A 21,581-nucleotide genomic window follows, 5' to 3' on the forward strand; every position below is an offset into this window, starting at 1 on the left:
TTTTTGTGAACATTCACGCCCAGCCATGAAATACACGATCTACAGCTCAAGTGTACCTTTGCCTCCAATAGGGTAACCATCTCCAGATGACGGACGTAATCCAAAGGCATTATGTTTTAAGGAAACTGCAATTGGTTTTGTCAGTTTCATGCCTTTTCTGGCTTATGAACTGGGTAAGAAAGCTAAAAATCGCTGACAAATGTAGACTGATCAGTAATGAGCACATATAGTACAAGGACCTCTTTTAACAAGAGATCAAATGTGTTTTTTAGTAATCACTAAATATCGGGTGTATCGGGGATGCTGCTGCATCATGGGAAAATCTTTCCTAGAGATTCTTTTTTTAAAACTGCTTGGAAAGTATAAAGTGTCCAAGATGATAGGTTTGCTCTCTGAAGGTAGACAATTAAAGAGATAAAAAGCAAAAAAACAGAAAACAAAAATCAATTATCCAAAAACCACGATAACCACTAGAAGCCCTGGGACATAGAACGATATACGCCAAGCTTCGATTACAGTTTTCAAAAAATTGAATACATATAATGCATTCTAGGAGGTGTATATGTCTATGGGGCGATATGTTTCAATGACTATAAATATATATCTATATACATACATAGCTGTAAAATATTTTACCAGAAAAGTTACTGCATCTGATATAGATTAAAAGTAAGGTGACTAGCGCAAATCTGCTTTAAACTACTGTGCAGCAACAATGGCTATAGTACTGGTGCAACAACACACCAGCTTCAACTGATCAATGTGATTAAAGGAACAGTTCAGTGTAAAAGTAAAAACTGGCTAAATAGATAGGCTGTGCAAATAAATAATATTTCTAATAGTTAATTAGCCAAAAATGTAATGTATAAAGGCTAGAGTGACTGGATGTGTAACATAATAGCCATAACACTACTTCCTGCTTTTCAGCTCTCTAACTCCAAGTTAGTCAGCGACTTGAAGGGGGGCTACATGGGACAGCATCCTCAGCATTCAGCTCAGATTCAAAAGCAACAGTTATGACCCATGTGCCCCCCCCCAAAGTCACTGATTGGTTAATGCCAGGTAACCAGTCAGTGGAAACCAAGAGAGCTGAAAAGCAGGAAGTAGTGTTCTGGTTATTATGTTAGACATCCAGTCACTCCAGCCTTTAGACATTACATTTTTGGATAACTAATTATATTAGAAATATTTTTTGACATACACCACCAATCATGTTAATTTATAGTCATGCAATGATTGCATGCAGAGCTTCAGCCAAGTAACTTTTAATGCAAAGCAAGAATAAAGTTGCAGGATCTCTGCGATTTCTCCTCAGAAAACAGATTACAAAATGTGGGAATAGCCAGAGGCCACTCACAACAAATACATAGCTGCAAGGAAAGTGTGACCCCTTGCCTGGACATGCTGATGAGCATTCATGGGACTTCCCACTGTGGCAAATCATCAAGTGACCAGTAATGAATGACCACATTCCAATGCTGCTAACCATCAGGGTCCTAGAACTGGAGAAACAAGAAGCTCAAGCAAGGCAGTTTACATTGAAAACACTTTTTAGAAAAAGGACATTATCCTTGATTAAGCAACTATTCTATAATGCAGTGAGGAATATAAAAATGATACGCTGGACTGTAAACAGATTTCAAAAAATAGTATTTACAGTGAGAGGAAGTGTGAAGAAGTTCCTTGTTAATGGGATTAAAACAGATTTTTTTTGGGGGGGGGAAAAGACTTGTGGGGCATGTAATACACACAGCAAAATATGCCCAGGTCTATTAACCCATAACAACCAATCAGGTGTCTTTCAGCAGGTACCGGTAAATGTTACCTCCTAAGTGGTTGATTTAGACCAGTAGCTTTGATTACATTTCTTCCTTAAAAATTTATGACCAACAAAAATAATTGTAGACTGAAAAAAAATAGATTGTGCCCTGTAACAACTGGCAATGATTCACATCCATGCTGTGCTGTATTTTTTCCCAGAATATAAATTTGTCAAAAACCAGGATTTCTAAGGACTTTGTGTGAGGGCAATTCCCAACTTTTTGTCACCTATCATCTGGCAACAAAACGATGGAAACCTTACGCCTTATTGGTACCAAGTCTTAAATGAACAGTTCAGTGTAAAAATAAAAACTGTGTAAATAGGCTGTGCAAAATAAAAAAATGTTTCTAGTATAGTTAGTTAGTGTTAATGTAATGTATAAAGGCTGCAGTGACTGGATGTCTAACGTAATAGCCAGAACACTAATTCCTGCTTTTCAGCTCTGTCACTCTGAGCTAGTCAGCGACTTGAAGGGGGGGCCACATGGGACATATCTGTTCAATGATTTTGCATTTAGCTCATATTCAAAAGCAACAGATATGACCCATGTGCCCCCTCTCAAGTCGGCAGCCACGGTAACCAGTCAGTGTAAACAAAGACAGCTGAAAAGCAGGAAGTAGTGTTCTGGCTATTATGTTAGACATCCAGTCACTCCAGCCTTTTTACATTACATCTAACTAACTATATTAGAAACATTTTTTATTTTGCACAGCCTATTTACCCAGTTTTTATTTTTACACTGAACAATTCCTTTAAAGGACAAGTGAACCAAACTGGCAAAACCATACGCTTATAATATACAACAGTTTAAAAGGTACCATTGGATAATAAATATGAAAGAGATCTTGCTCAACAACTCCCTCTATACATTTTGTAGCTGAGCAATTTTGCTTACAAATATTATTGATATCAGTGTCGGATCATTTTGGGGAGAACAAAAGTAAAATGTGACATTCATCACAAAATGCTCTTAGATGAAAGCCTTAATGCGGCCGTACAATATTACCATGGAAACCATTCTCGGAGCTCGCTGCAAAGTATTTAAATTTTGACAGCCTCGTGAGAAGACTCATACTGAATGATAGTAAGGCTTTGTTTTGCTGGGTAATTCAGCCACTTTTCTGATCTAACCATAGAATTTACTACTAAGTGCTAATGCATTCCACGCCGCCGTTATTTCAGAAGTATTTGGATGAGTGAAGCTGCAGAATAATACCCAGCGGATGAGATTTTTGTATGAGCTTATGAATTTTTATTTAACAAGGCCACGCATACTAAGATACAGACGACTTGGTAATAGTAATAAATAGGACTGAAAGTTTTTACCGATCCCCCAGATACAAATAACAGGCAAGTCTGAAATCAAGACTGAGAACGAGTTAGCGGAAATGCAACCACTTAATGAAGCCAATCAGAATGCTGTAGAATAACAGGGCCAAGTCTAATTCTCTCATTGAAGAGCCCTAAGGAGCCACTTTGTGCTGCTTTATTCATGGCCTGCAACTGGGAGCGTCTCGTGTCAGTAGAACCCGATCTCATTTCTCTCCATATTGATTTTACTAAAATGCAAGGTGCATGATAAACATTTGTAACAACATATTAAATAAAATGAATATCAGCAGCTGTTTTAACCCCTTGATTGCCAGCACCCACTATTTTATGCTGTGGACTTTTACTTTACAGTCTCTCTGAGACTGAACCTTGTTCTATGACACTTATCTGGGCAACTGAAGGAAACACTTTTTTTTGTTTACAATTGTTGCCATTTCTAAATACAGGTGCCAGATCTATTATCCGGAAACCCATTATCTAGAGAGTTCCAAATTACAGAAAGGCTGTTTCTAATAGGCTCCACTTTCATAAAAATAATCCAAATTTTTAAAAACAATTTCCTTTTTCTCTGTTAAAATAAAACAATACCTTGTTCTTGTTCCAAACTAAGATATAATTAATCCTTATTGGAAGCAAAACCAGCCTATTGTGTTTATTAAATGTTTACATGATTTTCTAGTAGACTTAAGGTATAAAGACCCAAACTAGGAAAGATCTGGAAAACCCAAGGTTCTCTTATCTGGATAAGAGAACCTGGATTAGTCTTTAGATCTGATGCAGTACGGGCCAAATAGTTTATGAAGAATTTTGAATTCAAGATGTATGGATTCTATGCATCCTCAGTATATGCAGGCCCAATTCTCATATCCTGCCCCAGCCTTTATAATGCAAAAGCAAGTCAGGACTATATCAGGTATAAACCTCCAAAAAATCCCACATAAATCCCCATTTTCAGCAGAGCACCTTCCAAACTATCCCTGTTTTCAGTGTGTCAGTCTAAAACTGCAGATCCCACAACTGGAGAGAAAGTGGTATTCCAGAAAGAAAAAAGTTAAAGACCATTTTTAAATTTGCATGAGGGTGGGAACCTACAAAGCAACCAATCAGTAATAAGAGTAGGTAAAGGAAGTTTAATGATGTGAAATATTTAATTAATTGCTATACTTGTGCAGATATATGTGTTAGCAAATGAGCAAGTAGTTCAGAATTTGTTGAGTAGAAGTGATAAACACACTGAAGAACAGGCTGTTTTTTGGACATAAGGAGTAAAAGAAATTACTCCAAATTACATCAAGACCATTTAAAGAAATATCAAACCATTGAAACGCCATTAGAAAGAAATAATGGGATCATACTACCGCCAAGTGGCCATGATAAAAAAACATAAATCATTTCTAAACCCAAAAATTCCAGAAACATTTAAGGTAAGATACACCTTTGCAGCAGAAGTCACAGTTGAAAATGGACACATTTATACAAAATAAATCATCATTTGCATCAGTGGCTGCCCCAGTGCAGCTTGCAATCCAAGATCCTGATCACATACATTATAGTCAGTTAACAGGAGCAAATTATCCTTTGTTTTCGAAGTGTGGATAAAAACAGGAAATCATACAAGACCGCAAGGTAGCAACTCTAACCACTGAGCTACCATGATGACCATACCTTTTTATGCAGTGCATAGAAAAAATAAATGGTTAAACCAGGATTAGGTAATCAGAGATAAAAGCTATGTTTACAGGAGGGGAGAAAATTTGGCCACATGTGTATGCATTGACAGAACAGGATCTGCTTGTAACTGTGCCACAGAATGGATTTTGGACAGAAAATGCAAACTTGGGTTGGCAGCATGCAATCAGTTTTTCTTCCACCAGCATTCTATGCAAATGGTGGGTTTTACACATCTACAAAATAAAGCTGTGTAAAGAACATTAATTTTCCTTGCAAGACCATAATCTTAAACATGCATCAAGGCTGTGCCAGGTCTATTTAAAAACCAACGGCAACAAGTGTTGACTTGCATAGCTTTCACTTCTCGATCATCAGACCCAAACTCTAATCTTTGAAAGGGAAAGGCCAAAACATATTGTAGCATACAAGACAGACTCAGTGATGCTCTAAGTATGCTGAATAATGGCGAATCTCATATTTTCTGACAGCGCAAGCAGTTTACATGCCAAATACTAAGACACTTTAACTTACTGTAGGTTAGGAAACATTAACAATCATATTTAGATTGCAATATTATATTGCAATGTATATAAGACAAAATAAAGCTGGGTCTTTGTGGAATTTACATTAATTTCTCTAATAAGAGTAACAAATCTTAAGACTTACAGTCACAGACTTCAGTGTCATGCCGTGGTAAGTTCCCATAGTGTCAATCTTAAAGCCTTCCGTTTCTAAAAAGGATTAAATTAACAGTTAAGACTTTCCCTTCAATCTACACATTTCGACGAACTGCAAACAAAATAAATATCTTTTGCATTGTTGGACAGATTTATTTTAGCATTAATGAACCACAAAAAACACAAAAAGTGTAAAAGAAAACATTTCATGTGTATTTACATATTACAGGTAGAGGATACATTATCAGGAAATCTGTTATCCAGAAAGCTCAGAATTACGGGAAGGTCGACCCCATTTTAAAAATGTCCTTTTTCTCTGTAATAATAATACAGTACATAGCACTTGATCTAAACTAAGATGCAACAAATCCTTATTGGAAGCAAAATAATTACAGTGTTGCATAGGAGGTCAGAAAGGTTAGAGATGTAAGCACAGATTCAGCTGACCATCAGCACAAAGAATCCACACAGAGAATGGGGAAATACCTTGCAAAACTGGCAAAAATTGCAATTATAAAATTTAAACTGAACACTTAACCAAGGAGGAAGTTCCTCTACCTTTTAAGGAACTATGGAAAGTTAGAAATACCTTTACATACAGTGGTGCTTGAAAGTTTATGAACCCTTTTAAATTTTAAATTTTTTTATATGAATGTGACCTAAAACAGTCTGGTTTTCAAACAAGTCCTAAAAGTACATGAAGAAAACCAGGTTAAACTACGAAACAAAATTTTATTTGGTCATGTATTTATTAAAAAGAAATGATCCAATAACATATCTACATGTGGCAAAAGTAAGATTAATCCTTAAAATTATAGAATTTGAAGGTGAAATCAGAGGCTGGTGTATGGCAACATAGGGTAGGCAGAGTACGCAGGGGGGATTACAGGTGTGAACAATGCATGAGTTTTCTGTTTGAATTTGAGATGTAAACAATGCAGGGGCCATTTAATTTCTCCGTACTTACTTTTTAAAGTTTATACAAGGTAAGGAATCACAGCAGGCAGACTTTCAATGTGGGGGCCAAAAAATGGGGGGGGGGGGGTTGCAGGCTGGATACACCAGTTGGACAGCACTGATCTAGATAGTCTAACAACGTACCTTCTTTTCCTTTGAACCTTTCCTGATCGTATCTGTTGTAAGCTGCTGGGATTGGTTTATTGGTCCTTAATGCTGGATCCTACAAAGCAGCAACATACAAATTTAATATTTCCAAATCACTCAGTGGATGCACAAGGACATTTTCAATAATTGAAGATTTAAATGTATAGCTACAGAGCTCTAGTAATCTGCCAGATGACACACTACATATAACAGACACTTACAGTTGGTGCTGTGGTTTGAGTTGGTCTTTGCTCAGGAGCACGGCCCTCTTCGCGAGCCTTCACAGACTGAAGTATTGCAAATATGTTCTTAGCAAAGTTCTGGAGGGAAAACAAATCATTTTAAAACTTTTGCACTGGAACTATTCAACAAGCACTTATTACCCAGGTCCCTGAAAAGTGTATGCAGCAGAACACTTCTTCATTTCTATGTCTGCCCATTAATCTTTTATGGACAATGATTAAAAAAATGCAACAATGTACTAAATTATATGCATTAAGCCAAAATTAAGATGCTATCAGGAATACAGGGAGTCCACTTTTTTAATCCATCATAATACCAAACCACAGATGAGATTTAATTTGTATATTTAGATTTAAATATAAACATTTGCGCAAATTATGCACAAAATTTTGTTTGCATTCAGCTATATAAATTTAGTTGAAAACTTAATCTGAATCCTGCAAAAGCGGTCTGATTCAGCAGTATCCTGAACCAAATCCTGTATTCAGTGCATCCCCGTTGCTATAATGTGCAAGGATACAGAGGAACTATGTATCCACTATAACACAAACACTGATACCATAGACAGACCCTTGAATAGCAACATTTTGGAAACAAATTCAATAAGATCAGACAGTCAAAACTGCTGCATTTCCTGGATCACAATTATGTACAGAATTCATGGGAATTAGATCAAATTCTAAAGGAATTTAAATGTAATCCAAGACAAACAGTTTATCTAGACAGAATTTGAAGCAAACACCAAGGGGCAGATTTACATATGGTCGAATATCAAGGGTTAATTAACCCTCGATATTCGACTGCCGAATGTAAATCCTTCAACTTCGAATATCGAAGGATTTACCACAAATAGTTAAATCGATTGTAATCCATCGATCGAGCGATTTTTCTTCTACTAAAAAATTGTTAGAAAGCCTATGGGGACCTTCCCCATAGGCTAACATTGCACTTCGGGATGTTTTAGGTGGCGAAGTAGGGGGTCGAAGTTTTTTTTTAGAGACAGTACTTCGACTATCGAATGGTCGAATATTCGAACGATTTTTAGTTTGAATCGTTCGATTCGAAGACGAAGGTCGAAATAGCCAAAAAAAACCATTCGAAATTCAAAGTTTTTTTTATTCTATTCCTTCACTCGAACTAAGTGAATGTGCCACCAAATGTTTGCAATTTTAAAACAATGCATGACAAGTTCTAAACCAAATTTTGTCTCAAATCCGATTACTATTGTTGGTGCACAGCCTAATACTGACACAGTAGTGACATCATGATGGTCTTCTGCCATCCAAAAAAAAACACATAGCTAAATTTAAGTGGTTCAACCCGAAATGCAGCAAATTATGGATATATAGGAAAGGGCCTAAGTTTAGTACCATTTTTCAAACCTGCTACTTGTAAAACTTCCCTGCACTTCTATAGTGAATAAGAGTAAATGGGGTTTACTGTCAGATAAGCCTCCTGTGCAAACAGTGCTGTTTAAGAAGTCAAAAAAGCTTGCTCCTCACTGGAACAGCGTCCCAACTGGGAGGCAGCAGTCACTTTTGTGCTTATTGTTTAGACTATTTACCTATGGAGAATAACATTTATTTTCATTATTAACTAACTAAAACTGAAAAAAATTGTAGCTATATAAACCAGAATATAATCTGAAAACAAAGCGAAAGAGAGATCACAAAAAACATACTTTGCCGGTGCTCTGTAAGATAGTTGTCCGCGTTCTCCACACTCTTTCTCTGCTCACAATGTCCCTGGTGAAATCGACTTCAGCATCCACAAAGCTTCTTTGTTTTAAGGCAGTTATATCATCATCCAGATCAGTTTTGATGGTGGATCGTTTCTTTGCCATGATTTTTGCTTTGATAGCAGCAATTTTTTCAACGGACATAGCCTCTGAGAGTGATCTGAAAGGTAAGAATATACAGGAATAATATGTGGAGAAGTCCAAGCACAATAACCAACTTTAACCATTATATCAATTTATGATACAATTATTTTGAAGCAGAACTTAAACCCATTTGTAAGTAATTGGGTAATCAAAAATAGAAATTTGCCATTTTTAAATATAATAGCCTCCCCCTGGTATCCAAACAAACTATACATGTTAGGTCATATGAGCCAATTAACAGACAGTTGTGTCTCTTGCTTTCACACTTCTTCCTGTTACAGTTAGAGTTGAAGTATTTCTGGTCAGGTGATCTCTGAGGCAGCACACAGACCATCACAAAATGGTGGCTCAAGGCAAGAGATGTAAAAGGGCAATATTTACTTAAATATATGTATTTACTTAAATATGCGTCTATACCAATTGGGTAAAATTCTTTACTATATATGCCACTTAATAGGATATAAACTGTTGCTTAAATGGATTCTGTCAATTTTTATGGTTTCGTTTTATTCACATGTTTACACTGCAAATAATTCACTTTACCATGTAAAATTTAATTCCTCACCCAAACAAATGTATTTTTTTTAGTTGAAATATTGCTGTGTAGGCAGCCATATCAAGTCATATTGCCTGTTCATGTGCTTCAGAAAGTGCCAGTGCTGCACTACAGAAGTGCTTTCTGACAGGCTATGTTTTCCCCTACTCAGAGTAACTGAAGGAGTCACAATGGGACATGGATTTTAACTACTGAGTGCTGTTCTTATATTTATCAGGCAGCTGTTATCTGGTTACTTTTCTACTGTTCTGCTGATGGGCTGATGGGGGGGGGGGGGAAGGAGGGTGATAGCACACCAGCTTGCAGTGCAGCAGTAAAGATCGTCAAAAGTTTATCAGAGCAAAAGTCACATGACTGGGGGCACCTGGGAAACTGGCAGCATGTCTAGTCCCATCTTAGATTTCAAAATTCAATCTAAAAAAAGCCGTTTGCTCTTTTGAAAAACTGATTTCAGTGCAGAAGTCTGCTGGAGCAGCACTATTAACTGATGCATTTTGGAGAAAAAAAAACGTTTCCCAGGACAGTATCACTTTAAGTATTCATTTTGGGAATATATTTTTCATTTAAGTAGGATTTGGTTTGGGATTCTTTCAAATCTGAGCCTTTTTCAGTAGGATTCGGCTCAACCCAAGTTCCTAACGGAATTCAAGAGCCCACAAAATGCCTATTGGCAAGTACAAATTCAGACTGGTATCCAGCTTGGAGCATTTTAACACTTTACTTACCGAATCTGTTCTGTCGCCACCATGCCTTCTTTATGGCCTTCCAATCGAGCAGCCAATCGCTCCTTGTCAAGACGTACACGTTCCTCATCCTAAAATACATTATTACTTTTTACTAATTTGTAATACATAAACAGAATGGATATGATGGTTTAGCTATCACAATATCCTTGGAACTATTTTTAAATGCATAGAAAATCAGTCAAACAGTAAAATAAAGAATGTTTTGCTTAAAAAGTAAGAGAGCTGTTATTTGTGTGTATGTGTGTGTAATAGATCTCATGCCTGTATAAATAGAAATTATATAAATACACATGTGGGTTTTAAACAGAAAAAAACTCTCCCTTGCCACCATATTTTTCATAAAGTCAAATACTATTACTAACAATGAAGTATTTTAAAGCAAGGGAACTATAACAAGTTATTAATCTTCAGCTGTTAGTGGGTGGTGGGTAGTTCAACATCTGCATAGACCAGTCCTAGAGGACCAAAAACACTATATAAAAATCAAGCCACTGCAATATATACAGTATTAGCCAAACTAACTACTCAGCAAATGTAATGCCCTTTTTTCTTGAATCTGCAGCAATAAATTAGCAAACAGCCCAGGGAAACTGCCAGAAACGGCAAATTTGGAGGAGCTCACCCAAGACATGCAGCCTCTCCACCGAAAACTCTCGCAATAAACTTTGCCAGCTATCAGCGATGACTGTCACATCCACGGGAGGCTCAGGTATTAATAGCAATGTGGCTTTATTGAGACCCACTATTGATCAAACATCACATAGTATGTTTCAATAAAGCCGCCAGAAAGCCCTTCATAATACGCAGAAAGGGAAAACTTACCTCTACTCTTGGTTTCTTTGCCTCAGCGGATATTTCATCTGCAACTCTCTTCACTATAATAAAGATAATTGTTATGAACGCATTTCATTCCCTGGCTGCTAGAGATTTTGTAGAGCATTAGAGGGGCATCCTTGCATCCAAGAGAATAAGAATTGTATTAACATTCCTATGTACATACCTTGTGTGGATCTCTGAAGACCAATTTCAAGTGGCGCACTTCTGTCTATACTGGCAGATGATGCTGTGGAAAGCAGAATGGTTGAGATAATGTAGATACAAATATACTGCTATATTACAAACGTTCAAAGGCCAACTCAGTACAGTAACCTCTAATTCAGGTTATTTATTAGAAAACACAAAAGCATTCAATGTGTGAAATCTATTTGTTAAATTTTTTAAATGATTTTATTGATACAGTTCTGTACCATTTTCTATATGTCGACCTATAAGTCATAAGCCAAGCCCCACTCAACTCTGATGTGTCCAATGAAGCGTTAAATAATACATATTGGTGAACTCCCACTTGAGCAAAGAATAAGTGTTGGTGCCGGGCACACTGGTAACTCACATATAGATCATACCAAAGTTTTGTAGATAAAAAGTAGATACTTTATTTATACAATCATCTCTTGCCTGACGCGTTTCGTGTCACAATGGACACTTAATCATAGGCTTCCCAATTGAGCCCTACCAGAAAAACTACAGGCATATCCAAATACAAATATACACTTTAGAAATGGTTCATAATCGTTTGCATGCCAATTGTTGGTACAGGTATGGGACAGGTTATCCAGAATGATCGGGACCTGGGGTTTTCCAGAATAGATCTTTCCACAGGGCTGGGGGCGGCTTTTAGTGGAAACTATTCAGTATGCACCAGCTCCTAGATATGGACACGTTTCTATGATTTTTATAGGAACTTGTCGGTATTGCTTTAATTTGGATCAAGTACATGGTACTGTTTTATTACAGCGAAAAATAAATCATTTTTAAAAATTTGGATTATTTGGATAAAATGGAGTCTATGGGAGACGGGAATCCCATAATTCGGAACATTCTGGATAACGGGTTTCCAGATAACGGATCCCATACATGTAATGTAAAATGACTTTCACTTCATTGTTTTCTGTTGTTTTCTGTTACTGGTCCTGTAAAATCACAATTGTAGTTTTATAATGATAGTGAATTCAGAAAAAGGTAGTGAACAGTATGAAGTCACTGGCACTTACATGTTTCTCCATTTAAGTATGCAAGGAGATCTTTTCGATCAGGTCTTCTAACCACAGGAATGTTTTCAGTCTGCGGAAGGTGAACAGAAAATTAAAATTTAAAAATATATATCCTTCCCAAAATATATTCAGTGAAAATTACAACTTATAATTACAATTGTCTGATGAATATCAGAAGGGAAATCCAGGAATCTCAGCGGTTGGTTATGTAGCCTACAGGGTATTCTGTTAATATGAAAGTTTTAGGAGAGAGGGAAAAATAATTTTCTTTACTTTTTGATCTGCTTACAAATGAGGAGAGGGTCTCCTTGGTTGAAATCCATTTCATATGGATTCACTTCCCTGGCTTTGCATACACTGATCATAAAAACCTTGCACTATATTGATGAGCCCCAATAAAGCCATAAGTGGTCTGTACATGGGATCTGGTCAGCAACTACCCTGGCTACGCTATAACACCCAGTGTGTGAATGCAACTCTAGAGAGTATTATTTTAGGAGAAAAACTGGGTTCCTTTCCACGACTGTTTCCACTTTACATACAAATGAGGAGAGACTCCCATCATATGAAATGCACTTCATGTTGATGTATATCAAGGACTTCAAAACAACACTTGGTGGTTTTAAATGAATTACCTGAACCAATTGCTGATATCAGTACTTACTTTGCCAAGTTTTCTAGATTAATCATTTATCTAGAAGTATTAGGGTTGGGGCAGACGGGCAGATTTGGGGAGATTTAGTCGCCAGGCGACTAATTGCCTCTTCTGCGTGGCGACAAACTTCCTGAACTGCCTTCCGCCTGCTTGAATGAAGAATTGCCTCTTGCGTAAGGCAGACGGAAGGCAGTTCGGGGAGATTGTCGCCACTCAGAAGAGGCGATTAGTCGCCAGGTGACTAAATCTCCCCAAATCTGCCTGTCTGCCACAACCCTTAAACAAGAGAATTCCAGCACCTAGTCTGTAAAGCCTAGGACCTAGTCATGGCATGCCTAAGGTAACACTATATAGGTAAGCCATCGATTGCCTAGAATACTTAAGGACCTGGGGTTTTGTAGATAAGGGGTGTTTCCATAATTTTTCTCAACATTACTTAGTCATAAAATAAGAATTGCTGACTTAAATCAGACTTGATAATGACTTTCCCTAATATGGAGCTTTCGTGAAAACTGGTTTCTGTATAATGGATTACTACCTGCACTTACTTTAGATTACTGTAATACTGCTGAAGTCACATGACTACTATAAGCATGCCCATATGTATATATTTACACAGTAAAACAGGTGAAAATGTAATAAAGCCATTTATTTAAATTATTTCATTTTTTTTGTACCACTTACCGCAGCACGTCGGACGTACACAGGATGAGAAAGATGCACATTATTGAGCAAGAACAAAATGGAGTCTAGTGTATAATATTCTCTGGGCTGCCCTTCTTTTCCTGTCCTGCATTAAAACAATTAAGATCATGTTTATTAGCAATTCATATGGAAATAAATATAAGGCACATGCACTATTTAAAGCAATATCTATTAAACACCACTACATGTTGAAGACTGCTTGCCTATATTTATAAAGTAACAATGTATTCTGCATAGCTGGGCATATTCATGTTCACACAAACAATATGATTTGTTTCTTATAGGGATTTTTTATATTTTGTTGAATTTGCAGTTTAAATTTATAAGCTCTAGACTCATGAATTCAATGAACTGCCTGGCTACAGGTTGGTCAAGCAACAGGTTTGCTTGACCAACCTATGTTGTTTGAAACACAGGATGACACAGATTTATCCAAATGCGAGATTAGAACTCACCACAGAAAATCTCACGCATGTTCTATTAATTCTTATGGGAATTGTTTTTGTCAATTAAGTTCATCATTTGGTAAATATGTTTTATAAAAATCCCATGGGAATGAATAGAAAATGGGTGAGTTTTACTGTGGACAGTTCTAATCTCACATTTGGATAAATCTCCCCCTTAGTTACGCAATACCATAAGAGCTAAATAAATGCTCCTATAAATGCACTGGTAATAGGAGATACGAGTAGATACGAGTTGAAGTTTAAAGTTTCATTTTTCTCCTTCTAAAAACACGGGGGGGAGGGGTCACTGACCAGAACTGTTCTAAATTGATATTTAGTTGATACATTTGTTATCTTTGTCCCTGCTGAGCAGAATCTGAGTTTCATTAAAGGGCAGCTGTTAGAATTGATACAATAGTTGCTAATATTCCACAGATACTGCTGAGAAATGGATCAACTAATTGTATCAATGTAGCAAAAAGAAGTTTTGGAAGGTGAACAAACCCTTTAAAGTGGACCCGTCACCCAGACATGAAAATCTGTATAATAAAAGTCCTTTTTAAATTAAACCTGAAATCCAATTTCTTTTTTTTAATAAAGCATTTATAGCTGTTGTAAACTCATTTAAAAATATCAGCTGTCAATCAAATATTGCCTACCCCACCTCTATGCCTAGGCATAGAGGCGGGGCAAGCAATTACTTTCACTTTCCATTCAGCACTTCCTAGATGTCACCGCTCTCCCCACATTCCCCCAGCTCTCTTAACGATTTAATTGTGTAACCAGTGCATGGTGATGGGCATTGGGTCCCTGTCCCCTGGTGCACAAACAAGATTCTGAGATTATGTAAGGATTGCCTTAATAACAGTGTCCACAAAATGGCTCCTTCCTGGTTGCTATAATTTTGAATTCCCAGACTGATGGAAACAATATTCAAATAATTTACACAGTGTAATTAAAGTTCATTTTGCTTGACTAACATGATAAAATAGGATTTGGAATAATTTTGCTTGGGTGACGGGTCCACTTTAACATAATGCAGAACTAAAGAAACACATTCACAATTTAAAACAGCACTGGGCAGAGGCGCAGCTGCCATGAGGTGAGTTGAGGCAGCAGCCCCCGATTTACCAGCAAAAAGCAACTCCTTATAACTTTAAGAGATGAATTTCAGGTCACTAAAGGAATTGTTCAGTATAAAAATAAAAACTGGGTAAATAGGTTGTGCAAAATAAAATATTTTATAATATAGTTAGTTAGTTAGGCAAAAATGTAATGTATAAAGGCTGGAGTGACTGGATGTCTAACATAATAGCCAGAACACTACTTCCTGCTTTTCAGCTGTCTTTGTTTACGCTGACTGGTTACCAGGCAATAACCAATCAGAGACTTGAAGGGGGGGGGCACATGGGTCATATCTGTTGCTTTTGAATCTGAGCTGAATGCAGAGGATCAATTGCAAACTCACTGAACAGTTATGTCCCATGTGGCCCCCCTTCAAGTCACTGACAAGCTCAGAGTTAGAGCTGAAAAGCAGGAAGTAGTGTTCTGGCTATTATGTTACACATCCAGTCACTCCAGCCTTTTTTACATTACATTTTTGCCTATATAACTATATTAGATACATTTTTTTATTTTGCACAGCCTATTTACTCAGTTTTTATTTTCACATTGAACTGTTCCTTTAAACTGGAAATTTGGCTCTTCTAGTGCCGAGAGCGCAATTGCCTCATAAACATGAAAGGAGAATTAAATTCACATCTGTCACTATGCATATTAGATGGATGGATAGATATAGGGAGGATGGATGGTGATAAAAATAGACCGAAGTGAGAAGTTTCTTATTTTGCATTATTTCTTATTTCTAGCATTTTTTTTGCATTCGATTCATTCTTACTACAATAATGCCTCCCTGCTAAGGTAATTAACACACAAGCTATTTTAAAAAATGATTTCATACGGTCTTAAAATACTATATACACCATGCTCAAAGTTTATTTGAGGACAAACTATCCCTTTAATCAGAAATGCACTTGTTAAAGGGGTTGTTCACCTTTGAGATAACTTTTAATATCATGTAGAGAGTGATATTCTGGGACATTTTATAATGTACTAAAAGTCAGTTTAAGGGGGTAGTTTAAACTTTTAGTATGTTACAGAATTGCTAATTCTAAGCAACTTTTCAATTGGTCTTCATTATTTATTATTTATAGTCTTATAATTTGCCTTCTCCTAACTCTTTCTGTCTTTTCAATGGGGGATCACGGACCCCTTCTAAAAACAAATGCCCTGTAAGGCTACAAATTTATTGCTGTTTATTTTTATTACACGTCTATCTATTCATGCCCTCTCATATACATATCTCAGTCTCTTATTCAATTCAGTGCAGAGTTACTAGGGCAACTTGGACCGATGAAAATGCAAACCGGAGAACTGCTGAATAAGAAGCTAAATTACAAAAACCCCATAATAAAAATGAAATCCAAATGGTCACAGAACTTCACTCTCTTCCTCATACTAAAAGCTAATTTGAAGGTTTTTTATTCTCCAGATTATGCTTCAAACTGATGTTCAGCCATATTCTGGTTGCTAGGGACAGTGAGCTAGAGAGTCTCAACATGAACCTACATTAAATATATTAGAGTGCATATATAAAGTGGAAGGAAAAATGTATTCACTTTGTGGGGCCAATATGTAACAACAAATTCTCTTTTTAGGGAAAAAAAAAATAAACAGCATGGGGGGGGGGGGGGAGAGCAGCATTGCATGGCAATTTTACCTGCATTTTCCAGGTATCTATCTCCAGAATTAAAGTAATAGTAACACCAAAACATTAAAGTGTTTTAAAGTAATGAAAATATATTGTAGTGTTGCTGTGCACTGGTATAACCGGTGTGTTTGCTTCAGAAAGACTACTATAGTTTATATAAACATGTTGCTGTGTAGCCATGGGGGCAGACATTCAAAGATGAAAAAGGAGAAGAGGCACAGGATACACAGCAGATAACAGATAAGCTCTGTAGTAGTAAAATGGGATTCTTCAGAACTGATCTGTTATCTACAGTGTATCCTGTGCTTGAATTGGATTATACATTCATTATGGCTCAGACTTTTGGGACAATGTAAAAGAAGGCAGCTGATTAACAGACCTGATTTTGTCCAATACTTTTGCAACATGGTTTTAAAAAGTTACGAGGAGTTAAGCAAATGCTGCTATCAATAGCAATTGTTTTTACAACGTTAAAAGCACTGAAAATATTTAATAAATGTACTTTGGAATGTTGCTTAGAATTATGTTTACTTTTATTAGGCATTTATTTTCTTTTTGGGGTTGACTTGCCCTTTAAAATAAGAGAAATAAAAACTGTACAGCATTTGAAAGCTGCTTCTCTTATTTACATGCATTAAAAAAAATCTGTTATTTGTAACTATATATACCTTTTGATGTGGCCTTTACTATAGCTATTAGATGCAAACACAAAAACATAAATACAACGGAGGAAACGTAACAATTCTCAAAGAGCAAAACTTTGCAAATAAAATTCACCTGTTGCTATGGAATATTCTTCACTAGGCTTTTATTGCATTGCAAACCTACTTTGGAGTTTCGTTAAATATTTTGTAGCAAAAAAAGTTTAGCAAAATGTTATTATATACACTGCAAACGTTTGCAAACTTTGCGAGGAAGTCGTTGAGCAGTCAAAAATTATGCAAGCGTGGTCGCTAATGTTCGCAAAGGTGTTTGTGAATGTTTTTACAAACATATTACATTTCCAAATAGGAGTGCAAAGCACAGCCTCTCCTGGACTAAAGCTCCCAGAGTCCTTTGCGTGTTCTAAAAAGCTTAAAGCTGGCCATAGACGCAAAGATCCTATCGTACAAATCGAGCACTCGTGCTATTATCAGACCGTGCGTCATGACATTTTTCGTCTGGCGGAGATCGTTTGTTTGGTCGATCGGACAGGTTTGATTTTGTCCCAACCTTCCCGCCGGAGCCCATTGCGCTCTCATCATAATCCGATCGGCCATAGGGCCGAACGTTCAGATTACCCCTGATATAGCCATGCCGGTTAGTGGCATATCGGGGAAAGATCGGCTCATTTGGCGATGTCGCCAAACGAGCGGATCTTTGCGTCTTTGGCCACCTTCACACATGCAGAGATTTGTAGTTTAGCAACTTCACGGTAGACACATTTAGCTACAATAGACACATGCCGTCAGTCACTCGTTATAAACACACGCAGACACACAAGACATGGAAGCTGTGGGAGTTGCAATGTAATGCTGAACCAACCATGAAATAAACAAGAAGAAAACCCAAAGTAAGTGTTAGCCCATTGGTCCAAGTGGAGAGTATGTGTGTAGACTTACACAGTGACTGAAGTGGGCTCTGCAGCTATTGCTGAACTCCCAGCAGAGGCAGAATAAGTCTGACCTGGGATGCTGGGAGTTGCAGTACAGCAATCCAAGACGCTACAGATACTCTATAATCAGTGGGGTTTTATTTCTGCTCATAAACAGCTGTTGGCACACACTCCCTGAACCCCTCGCTGCTATTAAGGGATGCTGGGAGTTGCAGCTGAACAGGGAGCACAGAAGTGACCGGTTGGAGTGATCTCCTGAATCCTGCAATGAGGCGCAAGTTTGCGATTAAAAGCAGCAGCAGCAGCATGAGGAGGCATAAGGTACATGTTGCACATGCCCGGTGACCACACACACACTGGGGAAGGACAGCGATTGCCCCACTTCTGCGCGATACTCACCCCCAAATGACATAGTTGGTCTTAACATTCTTGGGCCAGGAGAACTCCCCGAAGATAACCTCATCTCCTTTCACGTTGATCTCCTTCTTTTGGATGTTGTACTGACGCAGAACGCTCAGCACGTCCGCCATCTTCTCCTCCTCCGCCTCCTCACTACTCCCGAGGATGCGTACAACCTTCTAGTGGTCTTGCTCGAAAGCCTGTTCCGACAACAGCAAGGACCCAGAAGGCCCTGCTGCCCCACGCAATGCCTGCTCAAATCTCACACAGGACCAAAGTGCCGACCTGCCCGAGAGATGGTCTGAGCCTTCTATAACAAGGACGCAGAACCCAGAGGTGTCCCAGAAAATGCCTGTTTACAAGTGCAGGCCCCACGCATGCGCGTTCTTTTGCCTACTAGTGGTAGTGTACCTGTATGAATGGGTAACTTAGTAGCGCAAACAAATCTACCTGTTCAACATGGTTAATTGCAGACAGGGTGCTTGCATGGGGAACCCACTGAGCCCCACTATATAAATTTATGGTTAAAGCGAAATAGAAGTATTATTTGTTCTACAATGAGATAGTTGTAGTTTCTTGCAGTCCTGCAGCTCCCAGCATCCATTCCCACCAGAGAGGTTGTTGTAGGTTGGATATCTATGAACTCAGTACTTTGGGGTCCCGGCCTTGGATATTAATTTTTTATCTTTCCATGGAAATATCCCAAATTTATAGACAAATAAACTTGTGCGCACAAGAGAGATTATATAGTGAATAAAGTACCCCCTCTTGTAAAATATAAGGATATTATAAGTTACCGAGGAGTTTCATGACCATATAAAAACAAGAGGCCGAAGGCCGAGGGTTTTCATACAGGTCATGGAACTCTGAGGTAACTTCTTATATCCTCATATTTTGCAACTGGGGGTACTTTATTTATTATAATACACAAGTTTCAGTGAGTTATGTGACAGAAATGACATCAGAACTCACCGTTTATAACTGATGACATCAGAACTCACCATTTATAAGGATATCATTTACAAGATATTCATGGCTTTTGTGTTTTATACGTATATATTAACATTGGAGGCAACCATCACCGGTGATGTTGACCATAACAACCAATCAGACAATTGCTTTTGTTTTCTAAAGGTGGCCATACACGGGCATACTTTTATCATTCTGCGATGAACAATCGTCTGACGATTATTTTACCATACGATATGCCATCCACGGAGAACGATTATACGAACAGATATAATCGTATTGTTTGCTTCGTGTGCGGACGAACGTTGTTCAACAAACGAGGAGTGGTGCTAGCATTGTATCACTGTCTGTAGTATATAGTCAATTTCTCCTTCCCTGCTCCATGCAGACATATGGATTTATGTCTTGCTATGGCATAATAAACTTCTTTCACATATGAGGTGATAGGGTGACATTCCGGCAGTCAGCATTAATTTATTTCTTTACATAGTTCATATAATATAATATCAAAGGCTATTGTGATACTAAGCTCTATAGTTAGTATAGGTATGGGTATATCGAATTTAATTAAAAGTAGGGAGGGGTGTATGTATGGATGCTGGGTTTTCATTTGGAGGGGTTGAACTTGATGGACTTTGTATTTTTTCAACCCAATTTAACTATGTAACTATGTAACTATATGGTCACAAATGAAGATTTCAGCAAAGAACGTTTGGGTCCTTCCGTATATGTTCGTTGTTCCTTATATGTTTGTTGGCTTGTGCTACAATCCTGACATGCGCAAAGAGGGATTTTATACCTGAACGACTAAAATTTTTAAACTCATCCAATCAATTTTGCGAACGATAATGTCGAGATGATTGTTCGTCCGATGATCGTTCGTACACCATCAACCATCCAATAGGTTATCGATATTATCGGAACGTTCCGGAATCGGTTGTTTGGAAGTAAAAAATCTGCCCGTGTATGGCCACCTTAACTTGTAGGTAGGGTTGCCACTTGGCTGGTATTTTACCGGCCTGGCTGGTAAAAATGATTGTTGATCCCAATGTTATTAATAGGGAAAAATTATAAATATAAAGGAAAGCCGGTATTTTTTTCGGAAAAGGTGGCAATCCTACTTGTAGGTGACTGTTCATATTTAATTGCTGGTTGGTTGCTATGGGCAACATCACTGTTGAGGATTGTGTTCAAACTCCAAAGTGAATAAATACACCTCTAAATGTCCCTGTAAGCAGTGTATGCTCTCTTGCTATGAAAACTGTAGGGATATTCAACATGTATAGGAATTGAATGTATATTAATGTGCATAGCAAGTGATGGGCAGCTAGGGTTGCCACCTTTTCCGGAAAAAATACTGGCCTTCATATATATATATTTTTTCCCTATTGATAACATAGGGGTCAACCGTCATTTTTACCAACCAGGTGGCAACCTCAGCTGCTAGGGAAGTTACTACCCTTTTTTATAACCCATACCACAATTGAGTAAATTGAGAGCAATAAATAATTTAACCTTCTTGATCGTTGTATTGCAGGTCTAAGGACAACTAAAGGCAACATTTTAAGTATGTACATAAAATAACAGTTTTGTGTACAGTCGTTTCATACTAAAGAAGATATGGCTTCAGAGAATACACCCTAATTATTTTCTGGATCCCCTATTGGGTGCTGACAGCACAGAAGCAGGCAGAGATTGGCCATGTTGGGTTAAAAGGACTTCACTTAATGAAATCTCAGTTTCTGTATATAAATGCATATTATGTGTTTGTTTTTAGGTATGCCGGCCACTTATAAATTGTCTCCAACTGCTACATTTAGCTTCCCCTGTCATCAGAGATGCACCTGTCTGAATGTTTTCTTGATAAGCAGCCACCCTCTCTGTGGTTCTCACCCCTTGTATGGGTGGCCCAGTGACCAAAAAGTAGAGTAACCAGCCAATGTTAGCTGTAACACGTGG

General features: G+C 37.6%; 1 protein-coding gene across 2 annotated transcripts in view; it reads right to left on the reverse strand.

Annotated features, from left to right (window-relative positions):
* The window catches only part of cdc73.S (cell division cycle 73 S homeolog), a 44,638-nt gene extending 25,657 nt beyond the window's left edge, over positions 1 to 18,981 (reverse strand). The window contains exons 1-10 of one of the 2 annotated variants that reach the window (XM_018259339.2): positions 18,654 to 18,981; positions 13,424 to 13,529; positions 12,085 to 12,154; positions 11,034 to 11,096; positions 10,856 to 10,908; positions 10,013 to 10,101; positions 8,531 to 8,747; positions 6,828 to 6,926; positions 6,604 to 6,682; positions 5,492 to 5,556 (exon numbers count right to left, since the gene is read on the reverse strand). In XM_018259339.2, the coding sequence (XP_018114828.1) occupies positions 5,492 to 5,556; positions 6,604 to 6,682; positions 6,828 to 6,926; positions 8,531 to 8,747; positions 10,013 to 10,101; positions 10,856 to 10,908; positions 11,034 to 11,096; positions 12,085 to 12,154; positions 13,424 to 13,529; positions 18,654 to 18,784 (972 nt within the window). In that variant the 5' untranslated portion in view covers positions 18,785 to 18,981. 2 annotated transcript variants of the gene reach the window in all.
* Positions 18,982 to 21,581: the final 2,600 nt, after the last annotated feature.

The sequence above is a fragment of the Xenopus laevis genome, chromosome 4S, assembly GCF_017654675.1.
Source record: "Xenopus laevis strain J_2021 chromosome 4S, Xenopus_laevis_v10.1, whole genome shotgun sequence".
Taxonomy (NCBI): Eukaryota; Metazoa; Chordata; class Amphibia; order Anura; family Pipidae; genus Xenopus; species Xenopus laevis.